This window comes from Penicillium riverlandense, assembly GCF_028828495.1.
Source record: "Penicillium riverlandense strain IBT 135883 chromosome Unknown utg000001l_segment0_segment0, whole genome shotgun sequence".
Classification (NCBI taxonomy): Eukaryota; Fungi; Ascomycota; class Eurotiomycetes; order Eurotiales; family Aspergillaceae; genus Penicillium; species Penicillium riverlandense.
This window is the reverse complement of record NW_026643194.1, coordinates 3973725-3986557: the sequence shown is the minus strand read 5'-3', so window position 1 is coordinate 3986557 and position 12833 is coordinate 3973725. Positions and strand designations below refer to the sequence as shown.

The following is a 12833-nucleotide window of genomic DNA, read 5'->3' as shown; positions in this document are numbered from 1 at the left end:
TATGTTATCTGTTCTTTTTTCCTCTTCTCTTTTTCTTATTTTCTCACGGGCAGAACATCTGTACTGCTGTGTATTACCATACAGTCTTGATTATTTGATTGGCAGGAAGATTCATATGAAGGGGCATGGTTTCAGTTCATCAGGTTGATGACTGAGGAGGTTGATGCGATGTGCATGCGAGCAAGAAAAAGATGTGTGTTCGGCGATAGATTTGAAACCACTTTCTGATCATTGTGTTATCCGGTGGCGGTCTTGGGGGAGTTTTTGTTTCTTATTGTTTTTCTTCTATCCTTGCTGCTTCTTCTACGCAGGGCACAATAAAATCGGGCTCTTAGTGGATCATGGAGTTGTGTTGAGATGTACCTGCATTGATATTGTACTACCGCTATGAATCTGTGTCACCGGTGATTCTTGGCTTCGAGATATACTAAAGGGCCTATATGTAGATATAGAGCTGCTCTAGTACTACATGGTCACTACCTGGAAGTTAGTTTCCAGATTGTTCACGAAAATGTTGTCTTCGTGTACTCACTGCCAATCATCTCCGTCCATAGTTCATCCATACAGTACAGCGACGAGATATGACCCCCCGGCAACAATTTCAACTTGGCAGACCTATAATTATCCACCATCCAATCGTTAGTACTCCCACCAATCTGATCGTTGCTTGACCCGACCACAAGCATAGGTTTCGACGCATGCTCATCATCCAGCTCCTTGGGCTCAAACCCCCAGTCCGAATGGATGACATCCGATACTTCCATGAATCCATCCCAGTTCTGATTACATCGGATAGTATCACTGGCCATTCGTTCGACAAAGGCATCCTCGCTTAGCCCGCATATTTCAAGCCATTGATGGAATGTCGATCTTTCCTCGCTATCCATTTTGCGGAAAATTTGTTGTTGTAGGAACTCTTTCGCCCCGTCAACGGTGTTCATCTTTGACCCAACGATCCCCCTAAAGAGCCATTGTAGACCATGGAACGGAATCAGCTGCGTAGGCGGACCGAAGGAGAACCAGTTCTGCCAACTTAGTGACCTCGCGTAGTCATGATGGTATTTTAGAGGCGAGAAGCCAGAAAGCAAGAGACAACCTGCCACTTTGCGGCCCGCTGGAAACAGATCATATGGCGCTCCGTATAGCATCTGTGCTGGCACCGTTCCGTACGATCCGCCCGACAGATACAGGGTGTCAAATGCATCTGTCGGGTATAGGTGGGCGAGTAGAGCGGTTATGTCTTTGGCTAGCGAGATGTGGTAGGGCACTGACTTGTCGCGGGTGCTGGTATTTCCCATTCCGGGAAGAGTCAGGGCGATCAAATGGGCTCCTAGCGAACGACATGATTCAGACACTCTCGATGCACTACCGACGCCGAAGAGGCCTGGGAAGAAGATGATCACAGTCCGGGACGTGATGGGCCCGTTGTGGGCGTAGGCTAGCCGTCTGTTGTTCGTTAGGGGAAGAATGTGCTCCTCCTGGCCGGCCAGTCTGTCATAGACATCCTTTGCGGTCATTCTACTTCTCTCACCTGCTCCTAGAATATCCTACAGGCAGCATCATGTGCGCACTTACTGTGTATACAGCGTATCCTCGGCATTACCTAAGGCCTTCCTAATCGGGCAGCAATTGTCGGCACAGCGGATCCGATCACCAATCACAGGCCAGGAAATGTCAGCCTGAGCCTACTGAGTCAGCACCCCTCCTTCCCCCAATTTCAATTTGGTTTTCTATTCTTTCTCTCCATTATTGTCGTTGTTGCTTTGCAGTCCTCAGTTCAATTCCACTCCAATAATGGAGGCCCTTCTTCAGCAGTCTCGTTCTATGTGCCCCTTCCTCAAGCGGACCTCGCCCACCGCGCTCCGCACTCTCGCCACGGCCACTCGCCCGAACACCAGCCCAGGTGGCGGAACCATGTCCAACCTCCAGGTCCTGGCTCGCCGCTGCCCGGTGATGAGCAAGGCGCTCGCCGTGCAGAGTTCCCGCATGGGCGGCACCAAGCGCTTCACCTCGTGCGCGGCCGGAGTCGGTGGCATCAAGCCGTTCTGTCCCGCTGGGAAGAGGGCGCTGCACACGACTGGTGGTCACCCGGCCAGCCTGACGCCTGGAACCTACGAGAAGAACGAGCGAGGTAGATCACTCTCCGATAAAGGCGCTTACAATCACGCTAACCAATTTCTAGTCCATCCTAATCTGGCCAACATTCGCTCGACTCCCGCTGCCACCGAAGCCGCGGTCCGCGGTCCAGCTCCTCGCGCGCCGATCAATCCTCGATTCGATTATAATGCGTTCTACAACGGCGAATTGGAGAAGAAGCACAAGGACAAGTCGTACCGCTACTTCAATAACATCAACCGGCTTGCCAAGGAGTTTCCTCGGGCCCACACGGCCTCCGCCGAGGAGCGCGTGACGGTTTGGTGCTCGAATGATTATCTCGGCATGGGCCGCAATCCGGAGGTGTTGAAGTCGATGCACCAGACGCTCGACACTTACGGGGCCGGCGCTGGTGGCACGCGCAACATCTCGGGCCATAACAAGCATGCTGTGGCGCTGGAGGATACTCTGGCGAAACTGCATGGAAAGGAGGCTGCGCTGGTGTTTAGCTCGTGCTTCGTGGCTAATGATGCCACACTGGCTACCCTGGGCAGCAAGATGCCTGACTGTGTGATCCTGTCGGATAGTCTGAATCACGCCTCCATGATCCAGGGTATTCGTCACTCCGGCGCCAAAAAGATGGTCTTCAAACATAACGACATGGAAGACCTCGAGGCTAAGCTGGCTTCTTTGCCGTCGAACCAGCCCAAGATTATTGCCTTTGAGTCTGTGTACAGCATGTGCGGGTCCATTGCCCCCATCGAGAAGATCTGCGATCTCGCCGACAAGTACGGTGCCATTACCTTCTTGGACGAAGTGCACGCGGTTGGCATGTACGGTCCCACCGGGGCCGGAGTGGCCGAGCATCTTGATTATGACGTCTATGCCTCGCAGCACTCTGCCACGCCCCAGAGCACCAAGGGCACGGTTCAGGATCGTGTTGATATCATCACTGGCACGTTGGGCAAAGCCTACGGCTGTGTCGGCGGGTATATTGCCGGCTCCGCTGCCATGGTGGACACCGTCCGCTCGCTGGCACCGGGATTCATTTTCACGACTTCGCTGCCGCCCGCCACCATGGCTGGCGCCGACACGGCGATCCAGTATCAGGCTGCCCACCCGCGCGATCGGGTTCTGCAGCAGCTGCACACCCGTGCCGTCAAGACAGCTCTGAAGGATCTGGATATCCCCGTTATCCCCAACCCGTCGCACATTGTCCCGCTGCTGGTGGGCGATGCCGAGCTGGCCAAGCGCGCCTCGGACAAACTGCTAGAGGAGCACGGCATCTACGTGCAGGCGATCAACTACCCGACGGTTCCTCGAGGTGAGGAGCGCCTGCGCATTACCCCGACCCCCGGCCACGTCAAGCCGCTGCGCGACCACCTGGTCCAGGCCGTGCAAGCCGTCTGGAACGACCTAGGCATCAAGCGCGCCAGCGACTGGAAGAGCCTGGGCGGCTTCGTCGGCGTTGGCGTCGAAGGCGCCGAGGATGCCAACCGGCCCATGTGGGAGGATGAACAGCTTGGTCTGGCGCCGAACGAGCCTCTCGAGGCAGCCGTTGCGCGCGAGTTCAGCGCCGAGACGGCCCGGCTCGCTCCGAAGATGAAGACTGGCACTCCTCTCGGAGCTAGTGCCAGTCCGGCCATTGCCTCTACTCCTGCTGTTGGAGTAGCCGCATAGACATCTTCTCTTCGGCTGACTGGAAGTTTGTTTACTTCCCCCACCTCTGGGCTTGTTGTATCTCGCCTTCTGTCCATTCTTTTCAAATATAATAACTTATATGGCGCGGAAATGGCTTTTGGTCATATACACCCGCCTCTTTCTTGCAATGCAAATGCAAATGATTTCCCGGAATCTATGCGTATGAAATGATTCATTTCGTCTCATCTCATCCCATCTCATGTCTCTTGTCTTGACATTTCGTGTCCATATCCCACATCTTTCTGTCTTTGGCCAGGACTGGCTGTTTCAGTCATGTATTATTCCTCGTGTATGTGTGCATGCTGTTGATTTTGAACTGTGGCCTTTCCGGCTTGTCTTGGGCGAGTTAGATGTGCTGTCAGATGTACTGTCAGATGTACTTATTCCACGCTACAATAGGTGGTCTCTTGTGGGATTTTGGCGGATTGTCGGACTAGCTTGTGAATGGATGATATTGGTTCCCTGGACTTCTTATTTCTCTCAACGTAGACATTATTCTTTGGATATAGGCTTACATAGGCTTGAGGCCTAGGATCCAACCGCCTAGGCCTGCAAGTTTGTATCCAAGAACCAAGTCACACTCGAGAGAGGCCCCAGTAGTCCCAGCTTTAAGTTTCCCCCAAGAGCGTCGCCATCTAGTTACCGAGGAATGCTTCGTTTCGCGGGCGCCAACTCCCATCCCCCACACCATCGGACTCTCCACTCGGACTCTCCACCTCCGCAGCAAAAAGCCAAAAGTCCAGCTCAGTTATATATTCACCCCCACACTGACAATGGTCCGGGGGGACCCAACATACCTACGCAGACCATTCCGTCCCTTGAATGACCATGGACAAAGACGCATCGATGCACCTTGAAGAGGCCGGGTCGCACTATGCGACTCCCTTTGTGGAGAACAAAGAGTTGGAGAGAAGGTGCGGCGCCGACCGACTGCTTGCCATGGATGGGATTATCCAAACAAAAGGAACTCATCTAATGAGCTGTTCTCTAGGATATTGTGGAAAGTGGACGTTCGGCTGATTCCACCGCTGTTCATCATGGTTAGTTTCTTTGCCTTTGGTTGATTTGTTCGCTCACCTCGATGGAGTCGCTGATGATTATTCTCTGCTAGTACATTCTCAACTGTGGGTTTTTCGTCGATTCTCAATATGCAGAAAGTCAATTAACAAAGAAATTACGAACAAAGACCTGGACCGAAACAAGTAAGGAGTTCTTGCAATCAGGGCCCGATGCGGACAAGGTTGACTCATGGGATCAAAAACAGTATCGGCAACGCCAAAGAAGCCGGCATGGCCAAAGATTTGGGACTCACCTCGTCCGACTACTCTCTAGCCGTCTCGATCTTCTTTATCGGATATCTCCTACTTGAGGTGCCGAGCAACATGATTCTCAGCAGGACACGCCCGAGTCTCTATCTCCCCGCTCTTATGGTTCGTTCGCTTCTTTATGATGTCTCGAGTCCCTGCGTTAACAATACTGGGGGGATTTAGATTGTTTGGGGTGCTATGGTGTCCGTTCTCCTAGATAAGCGGTCTCATATTCCTGCTGACTTGTTATAGAATCGGCTATGTGGGCGTTAATTCAAAGCGCGGTCTTATCGGTCTTCGGTTCGCGCTAGGGTTGATTGAAGCTGGATACTTTGTGGGTTGTCAAGAAATACACAAAAAAAGTGTTAGCACTGACCAGTTTATTATCAGCCCGGCGTTCTGCTGTTCATGAGCAACTGGTACAAGAAAGCCGAGTTGGCTAGGAGATTTTCTATCTTCTATTGTGCGTCGCTCGTGTCGGGTGCCGTTGGTGGCCTTATTGGTAAGTATATACTTGAGAGACTGTTTAATAATACTGGCTAATATGTTTCCTTTTCTAGCGGGCTTGATCTTGGAGAAGATGCAAAATCGGGCACCGTATCCCGCGTGGAAATGGCTATTTCTCAGTATGATTTGGCCGCTATCTAACCAGCTATTCAGTTCATGATGCTAACACGGATATTATCAGTCGAGGGTGTGATTACGATTGGATGCGCCATTATTGCCATGTGAGTGACCAGACTCCCTCTCACTTGGAAACTTCGTGCTGACCCTGACTGGAGATTCGTGCTACCCGACTTCCCTGCTACGACCAAGTGGCTCACGCCGGAAGAGCGGGAATATGCCGTTCGACGTCTAGAACAGGATGATAACTCCAGTCGTGCGGGAGACATCTCTCACTGGCAGAGCTTTACATCGGCGCTGCGCGATTGGAGGACCTGGCTTTTCTTCTGGGCGCAAACGTTTTGCACCTGTGCTGGTACCATCACGTACTTTGTGCCGACCTTGATGGCCGCTTTGAATTATACTGGCCAGAATGTGCAATACGTACGTGTTTTCAGACTCCGGCTTTTATGATCTATGCTGATGCGATGATATCGGACACTGCAGATGACGATTCCGATCTGTAAGAACCAAGCTACTGGGATGTTTTGGCTTGGCTTATTCTCTGACTTACTATCTTAGATATGGTTGCCTTGGTGATCGTCCTCATCTGTGGCTTCTCCTCGGATTACTTCAATGAACGACCAAAGCACATCATGGCCATGGCCACAATGTCCACAGTGTCTCTGATAATCGTGGCCACGGTTGATAATGCCAAGGCTCGCTACACGTTCTTAGCACTTGGTTTGTTTCCTTGTGGCGAGAATATCTCATGAGAAATAACTAATATGTTCCAGGTGCTGCTGGTATATGGTGCTGCAGCCCATTGACACTCAGCTACCTGTCCAACACGATCTACCGACCAGCCGAGAAGCGAGCAGTGGCTATTGGTTTTGTGAAGTACGCCCCGTCCCACCCGGCCTTCCACTGTCTTCGTATGATACTGACATTTATAAAAGTGCCTTCGCCAATCTATCGTCAGTATACGGAGCATACATCTGGCCTGCGAGCTCGGCGCCGGAATACGTGCCCGGATTTGCGGTTACCACCATTCTTATGTTTCTCTGCATCATCACGGCGCTGCTTCTCATGATCCTGACGAAGAAATATCCTTATGAGAACACTAAGGATGGGAGAATGGGGGTGGACACGCAATCCACCAACCAGGGGAGCTCTAGGAATTCGGAAACGGTGGAATAGTTAAATAGTCAAATAGTGGCTCTAAGAGGGCGAACAAATAACCAGTTCAGACAGGCCGTCTTTCCTTTACACTTTTCTAGAGTAGCACCACGATCTGCCTTTGGTGTTGAAGTTATGGTAGCAAGTTCAGTGTATTCGAACTAATTTTGTAACCTTCTATTCTCCTAAGCAATGACACGCTTTGTAACTTTAGTGAGGTCAGTTGTTCCGCTGTGTTCCAATTCGAGGAATTCTGCCGAACGAATGTGGAGACTCCGCAACTCAACCTCCAGATCAGTCACTTTCACTGTCATCACAAAGGCGGCGACCCAAGCTCAGAGTATTATAATCATGAAGCGTGCTTTTACCTGCAGTTGGTCCGATTGCCGGCGATCCTTCGGGAAGGCAGAGCACCTTCAGCGCCATGAGAGAAGTCGTGAGTATCCGAGCGAAACTTCATTTCCCCAATGCTAATACCCCGAGAAACTAGATACCGGCGATGCTCGATATGAATGTCCATTTTGCCAAAAGCGATTTGGTCGACGGTATGAGATACCCTCCTTTCCGGCGCTGATTGACCTGATGAATTGTGGATGTCAGAGATGTGATGACGAGGCATGCTGCTCTCCATGGAGAGGCTTCAGGCTCGATCAGGAAACCCCGCAAAGTATCATGGTAAGTTAGCTGTCTATCTATTATCTACTCATCAGTTATCTCACCATTTATTAGCATTCCATGTGTGGCTTCCAAACTTCGTTGTGACGGACAGCCTGGTACACCTTGTCGAAGATGTCTACATTCTGGTCGATCGTGTTCTTATCGAACAAGAGATGGCATGCCATCCACTCCTCGAATACAGTCAAGTGATATGCTAGTTTCGTCTACCGCAACGGGTACTGGCTCAAGCTTGCCTACAGCGCCAGGGAATCCTGAAGGCAGTCCGTTGCTCCGTGACAGGCAGACTTCAGGTGCAAACATCAATATTTCCCAATCATCATTGCTACCAGCCTACTCGCCCTTGGGGGATGAGCTTGCTGAAAATGCTCCATCACAGCCTTCCGGTATGTTCTTCCGCCGCTGACGACTTTCTCCACGCTCATCGAGTGATAGATGACTTTGAACCATTCTCATTCGGTCCACTTTATGATCTCTCAATTGAGCCTTTTGAAAGTTACTTGGGATGGAACCTCGGTGATGACGATATTGATCTAATGAGAAATCTCAACGGAGCTTCTCCTGACACTCCTCCGGCATGCTGGCCTCATTTCGCGACTGCGACCCAATTAACTGCGCATCCAGAGTCGCAAACAGTGCAGGATACGGCGACAATGCAGTTAATAAGGGATGCACAGCCGGCCGATAGCCCTTGGGTAAGGAATCTGTCTGTATTCGTGAATGGTATCACCGTGCTCACAAAATCCAGCCACATGTCTACAGACCGAGCAGAGACGACGGACGACTTAGTATCCCCCAGCTCAATGTCTCTTCAATTCCGCAGCCGAGCTTGCATGCAGCATACCTTGACCATATGGATAACTCCACACGTGAAGCAATTCTGTCGCTCATTAGTACTGCTCATCAACCTCATTGGTCACCAGTCGACGTGGCAGCTTTCCCATCTGCTCGCACGTTGTCTATCTGCATCAATCTCTACTTTCGACATTTCCACGAAACGCTGCCTATCGTTCGACGCTCAACCTTCCAATCAACCGAAGCCAGTCCGGTTTTGTTACTGTCAATGGCAGCCATCGGAGCAACGTACTCTAAAAACGGTCTGACTGGAGTCGCTGTGGCTCTCAATGAGTTATGCAGGAGAGCAATTGCCTACCTCAGGGAAAGTGACCGGCGTGCCATGTTTGATACATCGATCGTCCAGGCCTGGCTGCTTCAGTCCGTCTTCGGGCTTTTCTGTGGCTCTCGGATGCTCTATCAACACTCCGAAATTAGTCGTGGTGGATTGGTGACGGCTGCCAGGCGGATGCACCTTCTTCGTCCTGGTTTTTCATTTGTTAAAGAGCTCGAACGGCGCCCAGCCTCGGCATCACCTGAAGAGGTGGAGCGAGCATATGCAAAGGATGAAGAACGCTGTCGATTGGGATGGGGTATTTATGTATGTGCATGAAGCCGCTAACAAAAAGATTTGCTAATGTTTGCCCATTTCAGCTCTATGACATGCAAATATCCGCGCTGTTGAATATTTCGCCACATTTCTCAATTGGCGATATTGACATGTCATTGCCCTGCGATGAGGCGATGTGGGAATCTCGCTCTCCTCGTGGACAGCATGACATTGCCCAGTCCACCAGTGACGCCGTGAACTTCCGTCATGTGCTTGAGCGCCTGCTGTCCGTTGGCAAGCTGCCACAGCCATTGAACCCATTCGGACTTTCTATCATTGCACATACTCTCTACAGGTGGGATATGCTTGATAAATCCCGCGCTCGTTGCTGATTACCGATGTTAGGTTTTGCTCTGATGCTTCTGCGCTGGACCCAATCTGTCCTGCTCGGTCCCCGGAGAACGGCTCGTTCTATCGACTACAATTTCCTACAAACTTGAAACAGTAAGCCAACATTTCGTTCATATCTTCAGATCCTTGAAATAACTTGTTGACTTGTCACAGCAACCCACAGGAAATACTTGATCAGCTGTCCGTGTGTTTCCATTTCCTGTCCTACACGCCCACCGCCCTTCTTGTCAGTGTTTCAGCTCTGTCGCATCTGGGACATCTGCAGTTTACTTGGCCTGGATTTTTGGATAAAGTAAAGATCGCCGCAGGCAAGTCCGGGACTGAGGAGAGTGAGCTCAATGCACGTGCGTGGCTTTGCTCAAGAATATCTGATGATGTGGTCGGTGCAAGATCTATTTTTGTTCACGCTGGACAGTTAAACGCACTTCTGGTTCGGTTCACATTTGAGTAAGTCTCCGCTAATGAAAGATGAAAACAAGTGTGTTTCAAATACTTACTAGTTCCCTAGAAATCCATGCGAGGCTATATGGACGTTCTACGCCGCGCTCGCATTATGGGCGATTATCAAATTTGGCAGTGGACTAAACATCTCTTCTTCTGGTCCGAAGCGAACTGTCGTGACATGTAAGTCTTGACTCTGCAGCATGACTCTCCGCGGGCCTAGCACCTAACATCAACCATTGTAGGGTCTGACTTCGACGACGTTCACGAGTGGATCCAGCATGGAGGCCAGGCTTCCTTCCAGGGACTTGGGAATTTGGCGGATCTGTCTGAGTCAAAGCTTTTGTCCACATTTAGCGAAAGATTGGAGTCTATGTCATGGGGTATCTCTCTCCAATTCCGCCATGTTCTGATGAATCTATCCAAAGAAACAATCTAAGAACAGACGAGGGCCTGTCAAGTTGAACCAAATAAATTGCTACCGCGCACCAAATAAAAAATTGGAACCCTAGAGTTGGGATATGTATTAGGTGATCCTAATATCCTAATGGCTGGCTAAATGGAGTCATTTATCATCCGCTCGGAGTCTCCACCAAATTTCTCCACATTGTTCGCCGAGGGCTAATATCCTTAGGCTTGCTCACTTTCCCGACTATTGTACTGAACACGGCTCTCCACTTCATTGTACGTACGCGATTTGGCTCGACATCGGCAACTGAGATCGGTGTCTCCACCGGACTTGCTGCGAGATTTGGGTAGTCGCAATTGATAATCTGAGGGGTCCCCCCTCACCTTCAGCTAAATGTCGCTTGCTTCATTCTCACAAAGAGCTATACGAACTGCAATCACAAAAATGTCTGTTCCATCTCACTTTAAGCTCAACACGGGCGCCTCAATCCCCGCCGTTGGACTGGGTGCGTCTGGCCTTCTTTTGATAGGACTCGACCAGCTGCTAAAGAGCCTGCAGGAACGTGGCAAGCAAAGCCAGGAGAAGTCGGCAACGCTGTCGATCATGCACTGAAATCGGGATATCGACACCTGGACTGTGCCTTGATCTATCAGAATGGTGAGTTGGTCTTTCGCTCGCGTGCATTTAGCTATGCTAAGATTGCGATTCGACTAGAGAAGGAAGTTGGCGACGCGATTAAAGCGTCTGGTATTCCACGAAAGGAGATCTTCATCACCAGCAAAGTGTGCGTCAATCAGAAAGAGTGATGATTTACTTCTTGAGTACTAATTTCATGTCTTTGCAGGTGGAACACCCACCAATCCAATGTCGCCGAGGGTCTGGCGCAGACACTGAAGGATCTCCAAACGGACTATTTGGACCTCTACCTGATTCACTGGCCAGTGTTCGTTTTCGTCCGTTGCCTTGTTCCCCGAAGCTCTTTGCTAATTCATTTTCGCATGTCAGTCGTCTCGTTGCCAATGAGACCTCGCAGTTGTTCCCTACCAACCCCGATGGCACCCGTTCTGTGGATCGTTCTTGGGATCAGCATGAGACTTGGAAACAAATGGAACAGGTTTACCGTTCCGGCAAGGTCAAGGCAATTGGGGTGTCTAACTTCAGCATCCCCTACCTGGAGGATCTGGAAAAGACTTGGGAAGTCGTTCCTGCCGTGAACCAGGTAAGATCTTCGATCCTACCTCGCTCAAAAGGGTTATTGATTGGTTTTGATTTACAGGTTGAACTGCACCCATACTGCCCGCAACATGCGTTGAAGGAATGGTGCGAAAAGAGAGACATTCTCCTGGAAGCGTATTGCCCCCTCGGATCAACAAGTACGTGATTAAACCCCGAAGACTATTCCGGAGGAACATGATTTGACAAACTGATAGGCTCACCACTGCTGAGCGATGCCGAGATCGCCGGTATTGCAAAGAAATACGACGTGACCCCGGCGACCATCTTGATCTCTTACCAGGTCAACCGAGGCTGCATTGTGCTGCCCAAGTCAGTGACCTTCAGCCGAATTGAGGATAACCTCAAGGTTATTTCTCTGTCCAAGGAAGATATGGACGTCTTGGAAGGAATGGCAGCGGCAGGGAAACAGCAGCGTGTCAACACGCCGCTATGGGGACATGATTTGGTGAGTTCTGTTCGTCCATTTAATAAATGAGCTTGTCTTGCTGATAAGCATTATTATAGGGCTTTGATGACTGGTATGGCCCTGGCAATGTCAACGCGCCGAAGCAATAGATTTAGAAAGAGTGACATAAGGCTCGGCCCTATCAAATTCCCTTGCTCAATGGACATAGATCTGAAAATGCGTTGCCACTGCTTTTGTTATATATATAGATCAGATTTTAGATGGATTGAAACCGAGTACTCGTTGTTTAGCTTCTCCGATCAAGTATCTGCTGGCTTCCCATGTAAGTTGATCTTCAATAAATGTGCACATATCCCCCAAAAATATCAAAGGACTCTTACCAATTTCTGCATCTTCCAATCAACGCTCCCCCGAATAGACTCAGGAAGATAAACAAGCCCCCTCGGCGCAGCCTTAAACCCATACCGCCCTTTCATATCCTGCAGCGAAACCGGCTCACAGAGCTCATAAACACTAACGATCTTATATGCAAACTCGTATCCATCCCATTCCGGATCTCGGGTATTGAACTCGACATTTCCTAGCCCGTCCTCAGCCAGTAATGCGTCTCCAGGGTTCCGTGTTGCGGCTGGGAGGATCTCGCAGATGTGCGTGATGCTAGAATGTGGAGCGGTGCGGTAGAACCAGATTCTTTGCACGGAGGCGTTGATACGATATTTTCTGAACTCGTAATTTTTGACCCCGTCGATTATCTGTGTCATGTATGGGTCTTGCATGGCGAGAATGACATCGGTGGGAGCAGGGCCTGAGCCTCCTGCTGCCTTTGTGGGAGGGGGTTCGTTGCTCTGCATTTGCTGGGAGACGTGAGTATGAACGTTGAATTTTGATTGGAATGTAGGTATTCTAAGTGTTTAGTTGAGTAGGCCAAAGAATGAGTGTGCGTAACACTCCCGGAGAGGACGCTGCAAAGTTGCGGTGGGCTGATAT

The 12833-nt window shown here is 50.4% G+C and overlaps 6 protein-coding genes across 6 annotated transcripts; 4 read left to right on the top strand and 2 right to left on the bottom strand.

The window, feature by feature from the left end:
- Nucleotides 1–503: 503 nt before the first annotated feature.
- N7474_001613 (alpha/beta fold hydrolase) lies at nt 504–1517 on the bottom strand (the record flags this gene model as incomplete). The annotated part of the gene is made up of 1 exon (XM_057193028.1): nt 504–1517. One exon carries the CDS (start codon nt 1515–1517, stop codon nt 504–506), a length of 1014 nt encoding a protein of 337 aa, XP_057057981.1.
- A 277-nt stretch (nt 1518–1794) lies between these two features.
- On the top strand, nt 1795–3774 carry hemA (5-aminolevulinic acid synthase HemA; the record flags this gene model as incomplete). The annotated part of the gene is made up of 2 exons (XM_057193027.1): nt 1795–2131; nt 2183–3774. 2 exons carry the CDS (start codon nt 1795–1797, stop codon nt 3772–3774), a joined length of 1929 nt encoding a protein of 642 aa, XP_057057980.1.
- A 1250-nt stretch (nt 3775–5024) lies between these two features.
- N7474_001611 (major facilitator superfamily domain-containing protein) lies at nt 5025–6905 on the top strand (the record flags this gene model as incomplete). Its single annotated transcript, XM_057193026.1, has 11 exons — nt 5025–5225; nt 5286–5305; nt 5355–5436; nt 5493–5604; nt 5663–5728; nt 5791–5830; nt 5885–6149; nt 6213–6228; nt 6288–6449; nt 6503–6605; nt 6665–6905. 11 exons carry the CDS (start codon nt 5025–5027, stop codon nt 6903–6905), a joined length of 1308 nt encoding a protein of 435 aa, XP_057057979.1.
- An 847-nt stretch (nt 6906–7752) lies between these two features.
- N7474_001610 (uncharacterized protein) lies at nt 7753–10234 on the top strand (the record flags this gene model as incomplete). Its single annotated transcript, XM_057193025.1, has 8 exons — nt 7753–7945; nt 7995–8254; nt 8308–8994; nt 9048–9298; nt 9349–9447; nt 9508–9801; nt 9863–9978; nt 10041–10234. 8 exons carry the CDS (start codon nt 7753–7755, stop codon nt 10232–10234), a joined length of 2094 nt encoding a protein of 697 aa, XP_057057978.1.
- Nucleotides 10235–10648: 414 nt separating this feature from the next.
- On the top strand, nt 10649–11995 carry N7474_001609 (putative glycerol dehydrogenase (GCY1); the record flags this gene model as incomplete). The annotated part of the gene is made up of 8 exons (XM_057193024.1): nt 10649–10709; nt 10763–10861; nt 10919–10988; nt 11049–11147; nt 11210–11423; nt 11481–11577; nt 11635–11885; nt 11945–11995. 8 exons carry the CDS (start codon nt 10649–10651, stop codon nt 11993–11995), a joined length of 942 nt encoding a protein of 313 aa, XP_057057977.1.
- Nucleotides 11996–12211: 216 nt separating this feature from the next.
- Nucleotides 12212–12697, bottom strand: N7474_001608 (uncharacterized protein; the record flags this gene model as incomplete). Its single annotated transcript, XM_057193023.1, has 1 exon — nt 12212–12697. One exon carries the CDS (start codon nt 12695–12697, stop codon nt 12212–12214), a length of 486 nt encoding a protein of 161 aa, XP_057057976.1.
- Between the last annotated feature and the right edge of the window lie 136 nt (nt 12698–12833).